The sequence below is a fragment of the Brassica rapa genome, chromosome A10, assembly GCF_000309985.2.
Source record: "Brassica rapa cultivar Chiifu-401-42 chromosome A10, CAAS_Brap_v3.01, whole genome shotgun sequence".
NCBI classification, from domain to species: Eukaryota; Viridiplantae; Streptophyta; class Magnoliopsida; order Brassicales; family Brassicaceae; genus Brassica; species Brassica rapa.
The window spans coordinates 20,225,844-20,245,860 of record NC_024804.2 but is presented as its reverse complement, the minus strand read 5'-3'; the positions used below and the strand labels follow the sequence as shown (position 1 = coordinate 20,245,860).

The 20,017-nt window shown below is 38.9% G+C and overlaps 4 protein-coding genes across 9 annotated transcripts; 3 read left to right on the top strand and 1 right to left on the bottom strand.

Moving 5' to 3' along the window:
• Nucleotides 1-302: 302 nt before the first annotated feature.
• Nucleotides 303-2,841, top strand: LOC103847386 (OVARIAN TUMOR DOMAIN-containing deubiquitinating enzyme 10). 5 transcript variants are annotated; one of them, XM_009124461.3, is made up of 11 exons: nucleotides 303-525; nucleotides 829-1,221; nucleotides 1,299-1,465; nucleotides 1,546-1,619; nucleotides 1,692-1,746; nucleotides 1,822-1,896; nucleotides 1,998-2,071; nucleotides 2,155-2,203; nucleotides 2,282-2,366; nucleotides 2,445-2,501; nucleotides 2,608-2,841. In XM_009124461.3, the coding sequence occupies exons 2-11, from the start codon at nucleotides 831-833 to the stop codon at nucleotides 2,661-2,663; spliced, it is 1,083 nt and encodes a 360-aa protein (XP_009122709.1). In that variant the 5' UTR covers nucleotides 303-525; nucleotides 829-830; the 3' UTR covers nucleotides 2,664-2,841. The 5 variants fall into 5 exon arrangements, with proteins under 5 accessions (XP_009122709.1, XP_009122710.1, XP_009122711.1 ...); XM_009124462.3 differs by having other exon boundaries at nucleotides 409-630; XM_009124463.3 differs by having other exon boundaries at nucleotides 454-630; nucleotides 826-1,221.
• A 232-nt stretch (nucleotides 2,842-3,073) lies between these two features.
• Nucleotides 3,074-11,988, top strand: LOC108870098 (probable E3 ubiquitin-protein ligase MARCH10). 2 transcript variants are annotated; one of them, XM_033281764.1, is made up of 5 exons: nucleotides 3,074-3,300; nucleotides 3,486-3,968; nucleotides 4,049-4,454; nucleotides 9,353-9,402; nucleotides 9,476-11,988. In XM_033281764.1, exons 2-5 carry the CDS (start codon nucleotides 3,930-3,932, stop codon nucleotides 9,476-9,478), a joined length of 498 nt encoding a protein of 165 aa, XP_033137655.1. In that variant the 5' UTR covers nucleotides 3,074-3,300; nucleotides 3,486-3,929; the 3' UTR covers nucleotides 9,479-11,988. The 2 variants fall into 2 exon arrangements, with proteins under 2 accessions (XP_033137655.1, XP_018510733.2); XM_018655217.2 differs by having other exon boundaries at nucleotides 9,353-11,965.
• A 3,203-nt stretch (nucleotides 11,989-15,191) lies between these two features.
• LOC103847385 (heavy metal-associated isoprenylated plant protein 6) lies at nucleotides 15,192-17,022 on the bottom strand. The gene is made up of 4 exons (XM_018655261.2): nucleotides 16,764-17,022; nucleotides 16,465-16,661; nucleotides 16,246-16,324; nucleotides 15,192-16,003 (listed from the first exon to the last, which is right to left on the bottom strand). Exons 1-4 carry the CDS (start codon nucleotides 16,870-16,872, stop codon nucleotides 15,345-15,347), a joined length of 1,044 nt encoding a protein of 347 aa, XP_018510777.1. The 5' UTR covers nucleotides 16,873-17,022; the 3' UTR covers nucleotides 15,192-15,344.
• Nucleotides 17,023-17,176: 154 nt separating this feature from the next.
• On the top strand, nucleotides 17,177-19,919 carry LOC103847383 (transcription factor-like protein DPB). Its single transcript, XM_009124456.3, has 10 exons — nucleotides 17,177-17,406; nucleotides 17,487-17,783; nucleotides 18,122-18,201; nucleotides 18,317-18,360; nucleotides 18,530-18,592; nucleotides 18,714-18,860; nucleotides 18,939-19,007; nucleotides 19,095-19,193; nucleotides 19,266-19,336; nucleotides 19,417-19,919. The coding sequence occupies exons 2-10, from the start codon at nucleotides 17,512-17,514 to the stop codon at nucleotides 19,706-19,708; spliced, it is 1,137 nt and encodes a 378-aa protein (XP_009122704.1). The 5' UTR covers nucleotides 17,177-17,406; nucleotides 17,487-17,511; the 3' UTR covers nucleotides 19,709-19,919.
• Nucleotides 19,920-20,017: the final 98 nt, after the last annotated feature.

Below are 20,017 nucleotides of genomic sequence, written 5' to 3'. Positions count from 1 at the left end.
AATGACCAAGTTGAATTATCATTGGTAGGCCTCTTTGGAAAATGTTCTTACAGCAGCCTCACAAGAAACAAAATAGTACAGTAAAAGAACAAAGAAAAAGGAATCTTAAAAGAATGAAGAAAAAAGAATTTAATATAATTAATAAAACCGTGACCATTCATATTAATGATCCAACGGCCACTCGAGTTCTCATGCCGAAGAGTTAAAATCTCTGAATTTTTTTTATAAATGTCGAGTGCGTTTAGCGCGTTTTCTCATTTTTTTTCTTTTATTTTCTGGATTTCTCGAATCAAAAAAAAAAAAACAAAGAATTATTTTTTTAATCCTCGATCCTTTTTCTGGGCTTCCAAAAAATCCAGTCTTTTTAGAAGAGAAAGTGCATAAAAAGAAAACCCAATTTGAAATTATGTTTATTTCCAGCCTAAATTCTCAATCTTTCATTCCCAAATTCTAAAAAAAAAACTTTTCTATTTTTAGTAAAAAAATAATTGCGTATTCAAGTTGATGAGATTTAGTAAGTGAAGGGTAAGAGCTCTCTTCATCATTTTGATCTAACTTACAAACCTTTTCTTTCCTCAGATCTATTATCTCCAACTTGTTGCTCTCTGTGTTTGTATCTTCGCGCTTTTAGTGAGTTCTTAACTTTCTAATTTTGGAGTTCATAACTTTTCTGGTGATAATGACTTTAGTCACTGTGTCTAATTTAAGCTAATTGGAGAATTGTGAGTAACATTGTTTAATTGAGTTTTGATTAGTTTATGGTTTAGATTTATAATTTTTGGTGAAAAGTTTAAACCTTTTTGATTCTTTTTGTTTTTGTTTTAGCAGAGATGGTGTCACATGAAGAGAACACAGGTATAGTGGAATGGTTTCTTGGCCCGCATCCATTCACGTATCCTCCTTACGGCGTTGAGTTGATTCACGAGGAAGAAGAAGCTCATTATCATCATCATCAAGATCAGAGCGGTGAGTATTACAGAGAGTATGAAGAAGACCATCGTAGTAGCAGCGATGTAGATAACGACGAGATCATTGCTAGAACACTCCAAGACGATTTTTTGCAGCTTCAAATTGCAGAAGAAAATAATAATAACGATTATTCAAATCATCACCAACAACAACATCAAGAAGAAGAAGGAGGAGGTGGTTATACTAATAACTATAGCAGTAATAATAACGAGTATGGTTGGAACGAACAAGCCGTTGTGGATTACTCTTCAGGTTATTATTATTGAACAGTCTCTTCTTCATTGTGTCTATGTTTTGAGGATGGATTACTAAGAAAGTTGTGTTTGTAGACTGGGTAGGAGGAAATGAGAATGATCAAGAGGATGATTCATCGGGTAATATATATTCGTGTTCAAGCCCGAGTGATACAGATGAGTATGTGTACTCTTGGGAATCAGATCAGTGTGAGGCTGATGGTGAATTTGGAAGGAGGTTGAATCAGATGGTCCCTATTCCTGTAAGTACTCAGTGCACTATATAACTTGTTAATATGTTGTATCAATTTGATCATATGATATATTATATATATAAATACAGTATGTACCAAAAATAAATGGAGAAATACCTCCTGAGGAAGAAGCAGTTTCAGATCATGATAGACTTCGAAATAGGTAATGTTAATCTACATGTTTTCTATTTTATGTTAAACCATTCTCGATTCATTTGTTTTGTCATTGTTTCAGGTTAGAGCTATTTGACTTTGCTGAGGTCAGAGTTCCAGGAGATGGTAATTGCCAGGTAAAACTTCTACTTCATCTCCATTAGCAGATGGAAGAACTAGACTTTACTCATTATTACTCTTTTTTGTTACAGTTCCGTGCTTTAGCTGATCAATTATACAAAACCGCAGATCGTCATAAACATGTTAGACGACAAATAGTCAAGCAGGTTTGATGATCTTTCTTCTACTCATGTGTCTTTAGAAGCTTTCACAAATTCATATGAGCTCACTTATTTTTTTTTTTGTAACCATTCAACTCTTTGTTTAGCTCAAATCTTGTCCAGATTCTTATGAAGGATATGTTCCCATGGACTTCTCTGAGTATCTAAAGAAGATGTCTCGGTAACAATCTTCTCTAACATCATTTATTGAACCACAATTTTTTTTTGTTAAAAAGCCTTTTAAGTATTCAACTTTGAACACAGGAGTGGAGAATGGGGTGATCACGTTACATTACAGGCAGCTGCAGATGCGGTATATATTTCTAACTTATGAACTTGTCTTCGTATCATTCCGTAATTAAAGGGTTCGGTGAAAACGTTTAATCTGCAGTATCGGGTGAAAATAGTAGTGCTAACATCATTCAAGGATACATGTTATATTGAAATTCTTCCTACCTCTCAAGAATCAAAAGGAGGTAAAAGAGTTTCTTAGTCCACTATACTGTCTTCTTCACCTTGGATATTTGTTAATACAGTGATGTGTTCTTTTGCAGTAATTTTCTTGAGCTTCTGGGCAGAGGTTCATTACAACTCTCTCTACTTAAACAGAGGTACATTGTACTAACCGTAACTCATTTTGAACAGACTGTTTTGCTTTTCATCTTGATTTATTAAAAGAGATATTCTTCTTGACAATTTTTGTGTTTGAGTGTTCAGATACATCTGCAACAGAGCTACAGAGGAGGAGAAAATGGTGGCGTTTTGGAAACTAGACAGAGCTTGGGCACTCCCTAATCATCACTCAGTTCATCACTGGGAGTTTAATTAATATTTATTGACTTGAGAGATGTCCTTTTGAAATATCCGATGAACAAACAAAGCTCACAGCTTCAAAGTCTTACAAATAATAATATTGTTTTCTTCTTTCAAAGAAAGATTAATTTCTCTGCAGCTAATAACTTGAACACGGTGATGAACACATCCATGTAGGTTACATGCACTAACAACAACTTTTTTTTTATGTTTTCCTTGATTGAACTAGTTTTACATGATTTTATATGGCTGTAAAAAAAGATATATACACCACGACACGTTAAACAAAAGACTTAAGCATCTACATATGTTAAGAAATCGTATAGAATTTAATAAGGACAAAAATCAAAACCCAAATCTACGCTTATAGTACAGAGAGAAACGGTGGAACATTCACTGAACCGAAGGATGTAAAGAGTAGAGAAAACTGGAGAGTTTATCATGATTTAACTCAAAAAGGGTCTATAGTTTCTTCTTGTCCAGTTGGTACTGTCTTGTTTCTTGTTTTTTTTTTTGTTTTGGATTGAGATGATGGATGGTGATCAAGATAACACTCTCCAACATGGCTCCCGACAAGATATTTCTCCTGCTACTATGGTAAGAGTTTTTTTTCTCACTCTTTTTAGTTCAGTTCCAAAAATTTTGGTTGTTGTTCTGCTTCTTTTCTCTGTTTTTTTTAGGTGAGTCCTTGAGGGTCTTTGAGTTTGGAGGGTCCCTGTGATCTTCTGTAAACTGTTATGGAACCCAAGTGAATAATCTTCTTTTTTGTGTGTGTTTTGTAGAATGGAGTTTCTGCTGAGACTACTGAAGAGATATCACCAAGCCAACATGAAAGATGGAGAGACCTTGTGTTTGATATACAGCTGAGAGCACAAGAAGACGCTCATGACGATTTCTTGAGAGCCAATGAATCCTTCCCTCCTTATACTCCAAGTCCTGCGTCCAAAAGGTTCAACTTCTCTCCCATGGCAAGTCCTAGAATCGGGAGACGCGTTGGTTCCATGAGTCCTTCCTCCTCAAGAAGGACTACTCTCAAGAATGTCTTTAACTTCAAAGGGCAGAACAACAATGCAGATATTGAGGAAGGTGTGGCATTGGTGTATGAGGGCAGAGATAAGTATAATATTCCAAGAACATGGTCTCTCACTAATATCTTAACTCCTAAAAGATCCAAGAAGACAGAGTCTTTACCTGTTACCCCTTTAGCTCATTAAAATCCTGAGTCCATGCATGGGAGATATGCAGTTGATCGAGTTACATCCATGGTCAGTATGCTATTATCTTAACGAACTTGATTATACTATAAGCAAGGGAGATAAACTTGTACATGTGTTCTTTTTGCTAGAAAAGAGAGCGGACACTGCCTATTCGCCGCACACGTTCTGTCCCAACGCTCATCGACAAATATGGCAATGTGAAGCCCGTAGGGGTTTTCCGTGTGATTCCTACTCCTTCTCGTGTGGATACAGAGAGTCTAGAGTTGATGCATGAACGTCACGATGGTGGAGAAGATGTTTCTGAAGAGGAAGCTGTGTGCAGAATCTGCATGGTTGAGTTAGGACAAGATTCAGAAGCTTTCAAGATGGAATGCATGTGCAAAGGAGAACTAGCTCTTGCCCACAAAGACTGCACTATCAAATGGTTCACAATCAAAGGGAACATAACATGTGATGTGTGCAAGCAAGAGGTGAAAAATCTCCCTGTGACACTTCTCCGTGTGGAAGATGATTCTCAGGACCTGTCTAGTGGAGCAGAGTATTAGAGAATATATTAAGGATAATGATGTATAGTTAGAGATATCTCATAGAGTCATTAGATAAGTTCTATTGTACTCAGGATAAGGATGGCATCTCCTGTATATATATTGTACATCTTACAAACGTAATAAGAACACAGAACATTCTTCTCTTTGTGACTGGTTTTACATGGTATCAGAGCACTTTTCTGAGACCTAGATTTAAAGTTTTTTTTTTCGTTAAAATTTGTTATGGCTGAAGAAAGTGCGTCTACTAAGACCCCTCTGTCGGGTACTTCGGTCTCCAAATCATTCATTCCATCTCCATATTCGTTGCATGCTTCAGACAATCCGGGAACTCTCATCACCTCGGTGACTCTTACTGGTGAAAACTATAATGAATGGTCAACGGAGATGATCAATGCTCTTCAAGCTAAGAGGAAGATCGGGTTTATCGACGGATCGATAGTTAAGCCATCCGCGGGTGATTCTGACTTCGAGCTTTGGCAATCAGTGAACTCCATGATAGTTGGATGGATACGTTCATCGATTGAGCCTCGTGTTCGTTCAACAGTCACGTTTATCTCGGATTCCCACAAGTTGTGGGAGAATTTGAAGAAGAGATTCTCTGTTGGTAACAAGGTGCGTGTGCACTCACTGAAAGCACAAATCGCTGCTTGTCGTCAAGATGGTCAGACAGTATTGGAGTATTTTGGACGTTTGTCTACTATGTGGGAGGAATTGGCTAAGTACAAGCCATTGTTAAATTGCTCCTGTGGAGCAGAACAGAAGTTTGAAGAAGAACGTGAAGAAGAGAGAGTTCATCAGTTCTTAATGGGTCTTGATGACTCACGTTTTGGTGGTATTTGTTCCGGAATTATTGCTTCGGATACAACTCTTGATATTGGTGAAGTCTATGCAAAGATTATTCGAGAAGAGCAGCGACTTTTGTCAAAAAGAGATCAAGAGCAACAACAATCTGCGATTGGTTTTACTACTCGACATGACGCAGCTGCTCAGTCACCAACGTCACGAGGAAGTACAGAATCAACTCAGAATCGTCCTCGACAAGGGAGTCTTCAGTGTTCTCATTGTGGCCGTTCAGGTCATGAGAAATCAAATTGCTGGCAGTTAGTTGGTTTTCCTGATTGGTGGGAGGAACGTGCTTCAAATAGAGGTACTGGTCGAGGTGGAAACAGAGGAGGTCGTCGTGACTATAACTCCTCTGGAGGCAGAGGTCGTGGTGCTGATAATCAAAACAAAGGAACCGGCAAGGCTCATGCGACAACTGCAAATGCGTCTGTGTTTCCTGAATTCACACCAGAACAATGGAACACACTGACGCAAATGATAGAAGAAAAGTCAAGCAACGGTAATACTCAGAAACTAGCTGGTAAGACAATTATTGGTGATATCATCCTCGACACTGGAGCCTCACATCACATGACAGGAAACATTACTCTTATGACAGAGATTAAACGAATCTCACCATGTTCTGTTAACTTTGCTGATGGGAATTCTACTCTTGCGACTCATATAGGGTTTTTGTCTATCTCAGACAAGATTACTCTTCATGACGTCCTATTTGTTCCCAATCTGAATTGTTCTTTGATCTCTTTTTCGAGATTATTGAAGCAAACAAACTGTTTTGCCTTGTTGTCTGATACGTTGTGTGTTTTACAGGACCGTTTCACCAGGAACCTGATTGGAGCCGGTGAAGAGCATGGTGGGGTTTATCATTTCAAGGATGTCGTTGCTGCTGAAGCTCATCGAGTGTCTGGTTCAGTTGATCAGAATTTGTGGCATCAAAGGCTTGGGCATCCATCGTTTTCAGTGTTATCGTTTTTACCTATGAGTTTTTCAAATAATAAGACTTTGGTTCCTCGTCCGTGTGACATTTGTTTGAGGGCCAAACAGACAAGAGAGATTTTTTATGGAAGTTCTAATAAAGCAGTTCAGTGTTTTTCTTTGATTCATTGCGATGTCTGGGGTCCCTACAGAGTACCATCCTCGTGTGGGGCTGTTTATTTTCTTACCATTGTGGACGATCACTCGAGAGCAGTGTGGGTTCATCTGTTACTTGAGAAGTCGGAAGTTAAGAAAGTTCTACCAAATTTCTGTACAATGGCAGAGAAACAATTTGGTAAACAAGTTCAAACGGTTCGAACAGATAATGGAACCGAGTTCATGTGTTTAGCTGGTTATTTTCGAGACAATGGGATCCTTCATCAGACATCTTGTGTTGAGACTCCACAGCAAAATGGACGAGTGGAGCGTAAACACAGACACATACTCAATGTCTCACGTTCTCTGTTGTTTCAGGCCAAGCTCCCTGTGCGGTTCTGGGGAGAAGCAGTACTGACAGCGGCACATCTGATAAATTTTACGCCGTCTGATGTCCTTCATGGGAAGTCTCCGTATGAAGTCTTATATGGCTTCAAGCCATCGTATGAGAATTTGCGAGTGTTTGGAAGTCTGTGTTACACACACCATCGATCTAGGAGCAAGGATAAGTTCTCAGAACGAAGTCGTAAATGTATTTTTGTTGGCTACCCGTTTGGAAAGAAAGGATGGAAGGTCTTTGATCTTGAGTCACAGAAATTTTTCATGTCTAGAGATGTTGTGTTTCACGAAAATGAGTTTCCATATTCGACCTTCGTCTCTTCTTCACCACTACCTGCGGCTCCAGCTGCTTCGTCATCTCAGTTTGAAGATGATGATTGGTTGCTTGCTCCCGTTACTCCTGAAAATAAAGATAAGGTGAGTACATCAGTGGACAGGGGGAGCATATCAGAGGACAGGGGGAGCAAGTCAGCGGATCAGGGGATCACCTTTGATGATACAGCGAGTGTCTCTGAATTCGAGTATAATCCACTTGCTGATACCCCTTTTACTGACAATGATACAGACGACGTGCTGCTCCCTTCCACGACTCCTCCTACTGATATAATACCTCATCAAGAGGCTCCTGAGGATCTTGGTAGAGGACAGCGGTCACGAGCTCCACCTACAAAACTACAAGACTACGTACTCTACAATGCAGTCGCGCCAAATGAACCCCACCTCGTCTCACCTGGCTTGGAATCATGGTTCTCCGAAACTGTCCAAGGTAAGACACCGTATCCCTTGACTGATTATGTCTCTGACTCTGCTTTTTCTCCTGCACATCGTGTCTTCTTGGCAGCTATTACATCCGGCGTTGAACCTAAAAGCTACAAAGAGGCAATCAAGTATGATATGTGGAAGAATTCAATGAAAGATGAGATAGTTGCAATGGAAGAAAATCATACGTTTGACGTGGTCTCTCTACCTCCTGGAAAGACTCCTATTGGATGTGGTTGGGTCTATAAACTCAAGTTCAACGCAGACGGCACTATTGAGCGTCCTAAATCTCGGTTGGTGGCCAGGGGCAATCGTCAAGTTGAAGGAGAAGACTTTGACGAAACCTTCGCACCTGTTGTTAAAATGACGACTGTGCGCACCATTCTTAGTCTTGTGGCAAAGAAAGGTTGGGAAGCACACCAGATGGACGTCTCTAATGCATTCCTTCATGGTGACCTTGAGGATGAGGTTTACATGACGTTTCCTCCGGGTTTTACTCATACTGATTCTTCTAAGGTTCTTCGGTTACGTAAGTCTATTTATGGCCTGCGTCAGGCACCAAGATGTTGGTTTTCAAAACTTCAAACGGCTCTTCTCAAATATGAGTTTGTCCAAACTTACTCGGATTACTCTCTTTTTGTTTATTCCAAGAATGGGATTGAACTTCTTGTGCTCGTGTATGTTGATGATCTGGTCATATGTGGGAATGATCCTCCTACGATCACGTCGTTTAAAGCCTACCTGGGAAAATGCTTTCGTATGAAAGACTTGGGTATGTTGAAGTATTTTTTGGGCATTGAAGTTTCTCGTTCTGCAGAGGGTATCTTCATGTCACAGAGGAAGTATTCTCTTGACATTGTTGCTGAGTCGGGTCTGCTGGGGTGTAAGCCAGCCTTGACACCAATAGAACAGAACCATAAGCTTGGAAGAACAGAGAGTCCTCTGTTCGATGATCCAACTAAATATAGGCGCCTGGTTGGTCGCTTAGTTTACTTGCGAATGACTCGGCCTGACTTGAGCTATTCTATTCATCTACTTTCACAGTTTATGGACAAACCAAAAGTCGCACATTGGGAGGCAGCTCAGCGTGTTGTTCGCTACCTTAAAGGGTCTCCGGGACAAGGTATTCTGCTTAGTGCAAAGTGTGATCTGCAATTGCGAGTGTATTGTGATGCGGATTGTGCTTCTTGTCCCTTATCTCGACGCTCTCTCACAGCGTTTGTGGTGTTCTTAGGCCAGTCGCCTATTGCTTGGAAGACTACAAAGCAAGATACAGTTAGTCACTCTTCCGCTGAATCAGAATATCGGGCAATGTCAGCTGCAACTCGAGAAATCAAATGGTTAATGCAGCTCTTCGGAGAAGTTGGTAATCCTTTGCCTGAACCAGTTCACATGTACTGTGATAGTCAAGCTGCTATACATATCGCAGCAAATCCTGTGTTCCACGAGAGAACCAAACACATTGAGAAGGACTGTCATAATGTTCGCGATGCTGTGACTGCAGGGCGTATCAAGACTATTCATGTTCGTACACACAATCAGCTGGCTGATATTCTCACTAAGGCTCTTGGATATCCAGATTTTGTTAAGTTTTTGCCCAAGTTGGGTGTTCTCAATCTCCACACTCCAACTTGAGGGGGAGTATTAGAGAATATATTAAGGATAATGATGTATAGTTAGAGATATCTCATAGAGTCATTAGATAAGTTCTATTGTACTCAGGATAAGGATGGCATCTCCTGTATATATATTGTACATCTTACAAACGTAATAAGAACACAGAACATTCTTCTCTTTGTGACTGGTTTTACACAGAGCATACAGAGAGTAACCAAGGGAAAGATGTGCCGATTCTTGTCACGGTTAGCATGCTTGCATACTTCTGTTTCCTTGAGCAGCTTCTGGTGATGGATATGAAATCGAGTGCCGTTGCAGTAGCTTTAACATTCGCTTGCATTATTGGTCTTCTTGGATCAGCGACATCCACAACAATGGGTAATAATATTTAAGAGTTCTTGAACTCTTTTTTCGAAATTAATATTGTTATTCATTAACCTTTGAAAAGATGATTTTTGGTGCATGCAGTGAAGGGGAAGTATGTGTGGATCTTTGCAACCATTCAGTACAGTATCGTGGTCCTTTTCGGTCATGTTTTCTACTCAAAATTTGATGTAATGTCTCATTCAGATAGTTTTTTTCTCTTTTTTTTAAAGTGACCTTGTTAAAAGCTTTGGTTCTCACAAACTCTCATTAACTGGTATGGTAGCAGCCGGTTACGTGCATTGTCATAGCCACTGTGGTCGGATTTGGACTCACCATGTCCGGCGCAGCAGTTATTACCATGTTTATGGAATGGAGGAGAAGCCATGCTCATCACCAGCCAGCAATCACTCAGGTGGCTACACCACCGTTTCAGACAATAGAGTAGGAGATTCTAAATGAGATTGAAAACTATAAACTTTTGTTGTAAGTTGAGACTGTGCTATCATGTGTTATATTTGTTTTGATTCTAAATGAGATGAACGTTAGTGTATGAAAGTTTGGATATTTCACACATTTGTTAGACAAAATTTAAGGTGAAAATACATTAAACGATGGTTAAATACTAATAATATATTCAGTAAATAATTATGAATAATTATATAATACCCTGTAGTCAGAATTCAAAATACACGTTTCGCGGTCTGTTGTGACTTCCTCGTATAACAGAGAAAGGACTCCACTTTTGAACCCTCTAAAATACATGTTTATTCCAAACAAGTTTTAATAGTGGTTTTTTACTTTTAATGTTTATTAAATAGTTATCTTTTGAGAAACTCACACGTACGTAAACGGGATCGTACGTCGGTCCATGCAAATAACTAGTCACTCACGTAATCGTTAAGTGTACGTTTCATATTAGTTATGAGGTTTTTGCCATATTTGTTCGGCTAATTATGTTGTGTACATAATCATATATATATACACATCACACGTAAGAAAATCCTTTATATACGTATAGTTCTTTCATTAAAGCATTCACTAAATCATATCATACGTATGTTTCTCTCAGCTATGATATATGCATATGATTAAGGGAATTGATCAGTAGAAGACATGAATGGTTACGATTAGCCTAATCTGCCCCCACTAGCTTTTGATTAGTGTTAAATAATCCAAACAACTGTATTCACGAAGGAGCCGATCGATAACATTACAATCAATTAATCATTTCTGGTCATGACTATCCCGAACGAGTGATTTTTAGCAGAAGAAAAAACTATAATTGTTGGTTGCTATATCATCAGCATTGGATCATACTCACTAGAAGATTCTAACAGATTGAAAGTGACAATGTTCTGCATTAAGTAGGTTGTTAAAGTATACAAACGCAGTACATACACCATACACCGAACACGACTACCATATGCATGCTTTTCTCATAGACATGACTCAGCCTTGCAAAAAGGGAAAAAAGAAGATGTTTTATCGTGATGAAAGCTGTGCTTTCTTGCAAAACATGCTTTGCTCCTCGTTAAATAAGTAAATTCACTTCAAATTTCATTAGATACCAACAAACAACCAAAACAAACACAAAAGAAAAATACAATTTCTCTCTGTTTTTTCTGTCATGGCTGCTGATAAACTCGGAGATGAATGGATCAGCCTAGTAATCTACATCAGCATTCCATTGTGTTGCTTTCTGCTTACTGTAGCATTCCAATGCTGCTGTAACAGCCAGGACCGTAGGGTTCACCCTGCTCCCCCAGAGGATGAAGAAGAAGAAGGCCATATTTAACACAGGTTCTTCAGGTCCTTAGATCCATTACATACAATATATATAATAATACTCTTATGTATTGGACCGATATGCTTACCGAAAGTGAAGGATATAGAGATATCTGAACCAGAGTCGACACCGAGAAGAGCTGGAGCGGATTAATTGGGCTTTAAGCGCTCAAATGCATCAGTGGTCCGATCTTTTTAGTATATTTTCTTAGGAGCCCAAGTTTGTCAAACTATAGTATCTTTATTAATATGTATTGGAATGTCAATCTAGCCTTATTACCCAAACAAGGTTTGAAACTTTGAACACATGGTTGCACGTGTGGCTGCGCGACCAAGTAATTTTGAAAAAGTCAGAATGTCCTTATAAGTATATGAATTTTGTCTTTTATTAACAAAATAAGTTGTTAAATTTCTTTTCAAGATTGTTGACATGGTTATTTTTTTTCTAACTTGTTGGCATGGTTATATCAACTTAGGCTGGAAGAATTAAAATCTAAAAAATTATGTATTCACAAAAAAAATAGATTTTGTGGGGAATTTGGCTGCTTATACATATATATATATATATAAACCAATAGATACAGACTATATGAGTAAAATAAAGAAATAAATAAGTATAACCGAACTTTTTAAAAGAAAAGTTAATAGTGGGAGATTTAAAAACAAAGCAGAGAAAAATACGAGAAAGGGAATCTACATATGTCTACACTCTACACCTCACACACGTAAAAGACCAGGCAGCGAGCTCTTATTTGAGTTTCATGGAACACAACTACACAATAACACATTTATGTTCGCAATTAAAGAGATTATACATTTGTCTTCAGTCTACACCTCACATGTACCGATCAGCGAGTTCTTATTTGAGATTGGTGGAACATAACTACACAATAGGACCTTTCTATTTTCGCAATTACATATTCCAGCTGTACAAGTCGACCATACGGGGAGGCTCGTGCCGTGTCATAAACCGAGACAAAAAAAAATTGCAGTGTGGGCCTGACATGGACCGGTTCCATTAATTATAACATGTCAACATAAAACCCCACACCATTAATCATACATCAGTTTATCATCATGGCTCATGCTCATTCATTTATACAATATTCACAACCACAAATGTATTCAGTGTAAAAGTTTTTGAACGGCATCTACTTAGTTGCCATATTGATATTAAGGATCAAGAAGAAATTAGTAAACAAATAGTATGTGTAACAAAATGGTAGTCGCTAATGGAATTTTTTTTTTTTTAAATACAACATATTGATGAAAATTATATGTATCTTTGTATTTTTCAAAAAAAAATTATATGTATCTTTTTTATAATGTCGCTGACGGGTCTTCTTTATTTGAATTGTAATTTTGTATGACATATTATTATAAGTGCGGGGTTAGGTTTTCGCATCAGCAAATGATTTGGAGGAAGTTTAATGTAATTTTTTGTTCGCATGTTATCTCTTGGTGGAGCTCACGTATAACCTTATAGATAGTAGTCCAGTTTAAGATCTCGAACAATCATGCAAGAACGTAAATGTAGGTTCAGTTTTAGGTATTATGTAAGTTGATTATATCATATCACTCTCTGTATGTAAATGTATCCACTGGAGAATGCTAGTAGTAATTTTGTCCCTTGGCAATTCTGGCCACTAGTAACAAGTTTTGATGATCACGTCTGATGAAGACAGTTTAAACTCTAGCACAAAACTTATTTCATACCTAACATCCATAAATAACGTCTCCATCGACCCTTCTTTTTGGCCTTATTAAAACCAATGAGACAAAATAATATTGTTTCAAATTAATTAATACAATCATACGCTGATCATTTTTGTTTTGAACAATACAATCATATGCTCATTTTTTTTAAACATACGTTTTTTGTTTCTTATATGTATCTTTGAATGCAAGTTATATGAGTTTTGTCTAATATAGTATAACCATTGCGTTAGAAATCCACCTATTCCGAAGAAAGACCAGTATGAAATGAATTATTCTTCTCCCGTTGTAATGTTTGATTTGAAATGCAGTAACCGCCTCCTATACGACTCTCTTTTGTCGGTTGTGTTATTGTCTTATTGATATTGGATATATATGACTTTCATCCTTACAAACTTTAAATTACGAGAACGAGTTGATCATAACATTGTAACTATACGTGAAACGATTTAGAACGACTTTTAAGACCTAGGAGTAGTTGTAATGATCTTTCGTTATAGACCTTCATTTCCATTTCGTCTTTATTTATATGTGGAATGTGGTGATGGACCGTTCACTTTCAAAACTTTAAAAAATGCTTTTCTTGAAGAGAAATATTTTAGAAGCAAAGATAAATTTTCATAATGATCACTTGAATTAGAAAAAGAAGTAATAGAACAGAGGAGGATTCAATCTTATAATAGAAGAAAACTAGTATATATAGTCAATAGACCCGATATATCACATTCATCCTTTTTTTTGCTTCTCAGAAAAAAAACTCTCTAACCCTAAGAAAGAGCCGCCGTCTTCTGATCTGCTGCTCCGGTGGTCGGTGTTTCTCACCGCCGCCGGGAGCGGTTCCGCTACGTCTCCCTGTTCGTCGTCTTAGTTTGAATTGCGGCATCTCAACATCGTTCAGACGTGGCTTCAGATCTGGTTTAGGGAGAGTTATCACGGATTTACTCTGGCCTGCAATCGGATGTAGAACCAAGGGTTGGTGGCCTCATCGACTTCTCTGTAATGGCTGTGAGCCAGTCTGTCGGAATCCGGAGTCAGTGAAGTCTGATGTTAAGCTTCCTTTCAAGGTTATCCTGTTTTCTGGTCGCACCTACGATGTTGTGCGTATGTTAGTGTACTAGTCTTTAGTTTTAGGTTGGTTTGCTATTTGAATCTGAGACCTTGTCGGATTTGGACTGCTTGGAGAGGTTGTCGGGTTTGCTCATCACTTTCTCGCCTTGCTTGGGATATTTCTTCAGCTTCGAATCTGTTTTCTGGTGCGCGGTATGCAGGTCTAGACCGGCTCTGATGTGGGTGGCTACTTCTTCCATCGGATTTGGTGAAATATTCTTCATAAGGGTCCGGTGTTGTAGTGTCTTCGAAGGCCTTCTCTTTGTCCCTTGACGCCCTTGTCTACGATTATCTTAGCTTTGGCTTGTGCTCTAAAGTTGGATCGTGAACAAGATTTCTTTGACTTTCTGGAGTGTGGTGGTCTTAAGCATTGATGGCTAGTGTCTTCATAGTGTTTTCGGTTAGGATCTCCTTGCCTTCGTCTATGGTATTGACATCTATCCTCTGTGGCGTCATGTTGCTTACCGGGATTCGTATGCGGTAAGGCCTTGCTCGACCTGTGGTTTATTGGAGTATTGTCTTTGTGAAGCAATGATGCTGTGAAGTTGTGCTGTTCCTTGGTTTTTAACCGACGGGTTCTCCGGATTTCTTGGTAAGGAATTGTGGAGCTTTAGCTCAATCGCGATTGGTCTTTGAGTAGTTTGATTGTAAACCGAGTTTTTCTTCGTCGGCTGCTCGGGTGAAGATCAGTTATCTTGTAGCTTCCCTCAGTTGAAGCTTGTTCTTGAGTGGCTGGTGCTCGTAGTTCCGTATCGGAACTGTTGTTGGAGCCTTGCTATCACCCTAATAATTTAGACCATCATCGCTTTCTCTCTCATTCCGGCTTCCATCATCGTGGCTTCTCATTCTTGATACTTGTTTTTAACTCCAAAAGTTTCTTCTGATCTTGTTCCCTTCTTTATCAGTTGTTGTCTTGGTCCTTTTCTTGATTCCAGATAGTACTGTCTACTATGCTGGCTGTTGGCTCTGGAAGGGTTTTCATACCTTTGCCAGTTTTGTGTACTTCCAGTTTAAGTTTTAATATTAATCCACCAGATGACAAAAAAAAAAATAGTCAATAGACCCGACCAACAAATAAGACCCAACACACGCCTCTCAAAAACCGGTTCTAAACCGGCCAATCTCGCGGGTTTAGTATTACAATTTTGTCATATCTATCTCTCTCTCCCTAAATTCCTTTTATTATTTACAATGACACCCACTCTCATTTCACTCACATAATAGAACAACCATTTGGATTCTCATCACTAAACATGTCAGGAGCCCGCATATGAGCATATGGATCATAAGGATCTCCATACCCTTGGTACGGTTGTGGTGGTGTTGCTTCTTGTCCATACCCTTGTTGACCGTAACCTTGATTCGTATACGGTTCTTGTACATAGGATTGAGATGATGACTGACCTTGCATCATGTAGTGTTGACCGTAACCATGATTCGTATACGATTCTTGTACGTATCCTTGGTTCATATACGGTTCTTGAACATAGGATTGAGATGATGATTGACCTTGCATCATGTAGTGTTGACCGTACACTTGTCCTGGTGGGTAGTAATACATGGGCTGAGGTTGATAACCATAACCGCTATACTCCGATTTCTTCACATCCACCGTAGCACCACCGTCTGGGGCTACTTCTTTCTTCTTTTCATCACCACTTTCTTTCTTTTCACCAACGCCTTTGTCCTTCTTGTCCTCTCCAGCTTGAACCGCCGCAGCTACCACGACGGCTTCATCCTCTTTTTTCGCGGGAACGACTTCGACCTTGCGTTTAAGCTTCTCGTTGAGATAAGGAAGGAGTTGTTTAACGTCAATGATCCCATTCACTATCACCAAGTCCTTGGCGCTATCAATGGCCACTGTACTAACCCCTGTAAATAAACATCAAAACATTAATTCGTTATTAATGGAAATACTTAAACCCATATATTAGGCTAACGAATTCTTAGCTAACCATTTTATATTTTTCTCCACAAAAATAATAAATAAGGAAGCTACGTTATAGATGTAGTTTCAACCTAATTATAAAAGGATATTTAATCACCAACCTTATCACTTATTTTAATACTAAGAACGATTCAAATATGGATTTAAGGATATATAATAAACGCACCATTAATTTTGCTGACAATTCTTTTGATTTTGTGTTCGCAACCTTCACAGTGAAGTTTCGTCTTAAAAACCACCGTACTCTGCATCACATCAAATAAAATTACATCAGAAACAATGATCAGTCTTAATTTAAATAACAATAAACGAGTTTTAAAGTATTGAAAGTGCACAAACAGACCACCAAAGCAAATGGACTAAACGTATGAAACTTAAACATTACCTCTTTTGGTAGAGCAGGAGAAGGAGGAGGAGGAGTAGCTTTCTTCTCTGCTTCCTCTTTCTTCGGCGCCAATGCTGAGACGATTTCTACTTTTCTCTTGATTCTGTCGGCGACTTTATCTCGAACCGCCGCGGGATCTACGTTTCCGATCACCGTCAACTCGTCGGCTTTATAATCAATCTCCACATCTTCCACGCCTGAGAGAAGAATCAGAGAATCCGCGTTAGGTTTTTTTTCATAAAGTCGAATCCGATGATCATTAATTGCAGAGAGTATTAACAAAGATGATGATGATATACCTTTATGATGTTTCAAGAGGCGTTTGATTTTCTTCCCACAGCCTTCGCAATGCATATCAAGCTTCATCACCACGACGGTGACTGCCTTCTTCTCTCCTTCTTCACCCATCGGCGTTTTTTGATCTTTCCTTTTTTGGGGGAAGACTTTCGAATATGCTCTGGAAGAAGAATACAAAGAGGAAAGATATGATATATATATAGAAGCCGACGTGTATGATTAATGATGATGACGTGCATTTATCGACGATGATGTGTATAAACTATTCATCACATACGTAACACGAGGTCAGGGTTAAATAGGCCGCAGATATTATTTGTTTTTTTTTTTTTATTCATGCGCCTCGTGTTGGGCTGGCTCATTATTAAATGGGCCTTCCTTTCGTGAACCTTAAGCTTCCTTCTTTTCACACGATCTCTTTAACAAAAAAAAAAAGAGATCGGTTCAGAATTTATTAAAGTAAATTTAACAAAATAAAGTAATTGGCTTTATTTACCTATGAGAGTCAGTGTGGTGCGGACCATCTCTTCTTCCCTTTGCTTCTTCTTCTCGACATTACAACGCGACGAAGATTCTTGTTTCAGACAGGAGCTTTTTGTCCAATTGCAATCCCTTTAATGTGCAAAAACCCAAGTCGATTTTAAGGTTAGTAATCTTCTTTCTTTCCCTCAAAATCTTAACGAATATAACGAAATTATAGGGATTTTATTGTTAAATTGTTGCAGTAGCTGTTAGTGCGGGAGAAGAAAAATGACGACAACTATTGGGTCTAATTCTAATCACAACAACCGCTCTGACGATGGTTCTGTAACCAACAACAACAATAACCCTAGTAATAGGTCCTGGGGCACGGTGGTTTCAGCTCAATCCGTATCCACTAGTGAAAGTATGGGCTCGCCCTCGAGCAAGAGCGAGCAAACCACCACCGTGGCTACTACATCTGCTACCGACAGTGCCTTTATACAGCTGAATAATTTGGATATTCAGGGTGACGATGCTGCTTCTCAAGGACCTGCTTCTGGGTATGTAATACTCTCTTCTACTTTCACCTCTGTTCCTTGATTTGGTAAAGGTCTCTCCTTTTATGAGCTTAGCCTTGTACAATGTTTGTTTAGCTTTGCATAGTACAATGTTTGTTTAGCTTTGCATAGTGAATTTTATGAAAGAACTGCTTGATTTTTTATTTTTTTTAGCTTTCCTGATATGTTTAGTTTCAGAGACTTTCTATTGATTCAAGCTTGTCTCTAAATCTGCATCCTTGAATACTTATCTTTCTTATTATCTTTGCTCCGGTCACATAGAAATTGTATTAGGCTACTGTCTTTTGTGTGAGTTTAACTGATCATTAATCTATTGACAGTGTCAAGAAGAAGAAGAGAGGACAGCGTGCGACTGGTCCTGATAAAACTGGAAGAGGCCTACGTCAGTTTAGCATGAAAGGTCTCTCTCTCTCTCCCTCCGCCTCTTTTCTTCTTCTTCTTTCATCTAATGAATTGTGGATGATGATGCCTTCTAGTTTTGGCTATACATCTGATTGATCTTGTGTTCCTCTCAGTTTGTGAAAAGGTTGAAAGCAAAGGAAGGACCACTTACAACGAGGTACTGTAGTTCTCCTGCTTCACAATATGTCTGCCTTACAAGAAGATCCCTTCACTAGTGTCATGGAACTGTGTGTTTTAAGATCATATAATGGAATATCAATTTCTCCCATGACAAGTATTGTGTAGCTCTGTAAATACTGTATCTGACAGGGTGAAAGTACTTTCAGGTTGCGGACGAGCTTGTTGCTGAATTTGCACTCCCAAATAACGATGGTACACCCCCTGATCAGGTATGCGATTCTTCTATAGTTCATAACTTGAGAACACGTGCGATACAACTATGGTTCATATATGCGGTTCCTTCTTTAGACTATGATAGAGTTGCATCGTCTGAATTCAATTTTAAAACAGCAACAATATGATGAGAAGAACATAAGAAGAAGAGTATACGACGCTCTCAACGTCCTCATGGCTATGGATATAATATCCAAGGATAAAAAAGAGATTCAGTGGAGAGGTCTTCCTCGTACAAGCCTAAGCGACATTGAAGAATTAAAGGTTTTCAAACCCAACGTTCTGTGTTTGCTTGCTTATGTTCCAAAGCTCGTTTCCTGAAGTTGAGTTTGATTTATGCAGGCTGAAAGACTCTCACTCAGGAACAGAATCGAAAAGAAAACAGCATACGCCCAAGAGCTGGAAGAACAAGTAACAGACACCACTTCTTGATCTTCCCTTTCCTCTTACCTTAAAAGATTCTTACATGGCTCCTCTTCCTTATGTGTGTGTGAATAGTATGTAGGCCTTCAGAATCTGATACGGAGAAACGAACACTTATACAGCTCTGGAAATGCTCCTAGTGGCGGTGTTGCTCTTCCCTTTATCCTCGTCCAGGTAAACTTCACCAAAGCTTAGTCTTGGTTCGGTCATTATCTGATTGTTGTTGTTGTTGTTATACTCCACCAGACTCGTCCTCATGCGACCGTAGAGGTGGAAATATCAGAAGACATGCAGCTCGTGCATTTCGATTTCAACAGGTTAAAGAAACTAAAACACTCACATATGATCTCTTTTGTTCAGCCATTTACATGAACACATCTCTTCTCCCTATTTGCAGCACTCCTTTCGAGCTCCACGACGATAACTTTGTCCTCAAGACGATGAAGTTTTGCGAGCAGCCGCCATTTAACAACGCTCACAACAATAACAGCCAACAAACTAATATTCTCATGCTTGAAAACAATACCGAAGGCATTAGTACCGATCCAGTGCCACCGCCTCAGCCAGCGGATATGTACCAGTCTCATCCTCAGCTGCATGCTCAGCCACGTGTTATTCCTACGCCTGTGAATAACAACGACGCTGCTCAGGTTGCATCACCGCCTGTCTCGGTGAAGCCGGAGAAGTAAAACACAGCTGAAGCTCAACAGTCATTGTACAATATCTGTAAAAGTAAAACTGTAGTCTTATTAAGAAAGAAAAAAAAACTACCTGTTTTTTTTTTTAATTTGACAAAGAGCTTAGCGGTAAATTTGTACCGGTTTGGTAATACCAAATCTAGGATTGCTTTCTAAACCAGTTGGGTATTGCGAATTTGGTTTACATGATTCTTGGTTTTGTTCAATCGGAACCGGTGATTTAGAATTTTATTAACTATACAAATTGAATCAATCAGTATCCGGTTTTGGTTTAACCGAAGCCCGGTCCGATTGAACTGT

Coding starts and splice junctions, on each gene's coding strand:
- LOC108870098 (XM_018655217.2), top strand. CDS start 3,930: ATGCATGGGAGATATGCAGTTGATCGAGTTACATCCATG. Junction 3,969..4,048: donor TTGATCGAGTTACATCCATG/GTCAGTATGCTA, acceptor TCTTTTTGCTAG/AAAAGAGAGCGGACACTGCC. Junction 4,455..9,352: donor TCAGGACCTGTCTAGTGGAG/CAGAGTATTAGA, acceptor ACTGGTTTTACA/CAGAGCATACAGAGAGTAAC.
- LOC103847386 (XM_009124461.3), top strand. CDS start 831: ATGGTGTCACATGAAGAGAACACAGGTATAGTGGAATGGTTTCTTGGC. Junction 1,222..1,298: donor CGTTGTGGATTACTCTTCAG/GTTATTATTATT, acceptor TTGTGTTTGTAG/ACTGGGTAGGAGGAAATGAG. Junction 1,620..1,691: donor CATGATAGACTTCGAAATAG/GTAATGTTAATC, acceptor TCATTGTTTCAG/GTTAGAGCTATTTGACTTTG.
- LOC103847385 (XM_018655261.2), bottom strand. CDS start 16,872: ATGGGTGAAGAAGGAGAGAAGAAGGCAGTCACCGTCGTGGTGATGAAG. Junction 16,325..16,464: donor CTCCTGCTCTACCAAAAGAG/GTAATGTTTAAG, acceptor GATGTGATGCAG/AGTACGGTGGTTTTTAAGAC. Junction 16,004..16,245: donor AATTGTCAGCAAAATTAATG/GTGCGTTTATTA, acceptor GTTTATTTACAG/GGGTTAGTACAGTGGCCATT.
- LOC103847383 (XM_009124456.3), top strand. CDS start 17,512: ATGACGACAACTATTGGGTCTAATTCTAATCACAACAACCGCTCTGAC. Junction 18,361..18,529: donor GAAGGACCACTTACAACGAG/GTACTGTAGTTC, acceptor AAGTACTTTCAG/GTTGCGGACGAGCTTGTTGC. Junction 18,593..18,713: donor ATGGTACACCCCCTGATCAG/GTATGCGATTCT, acceptor ATTTTAAAACAG/CAACAATATGATGAGAAGAA.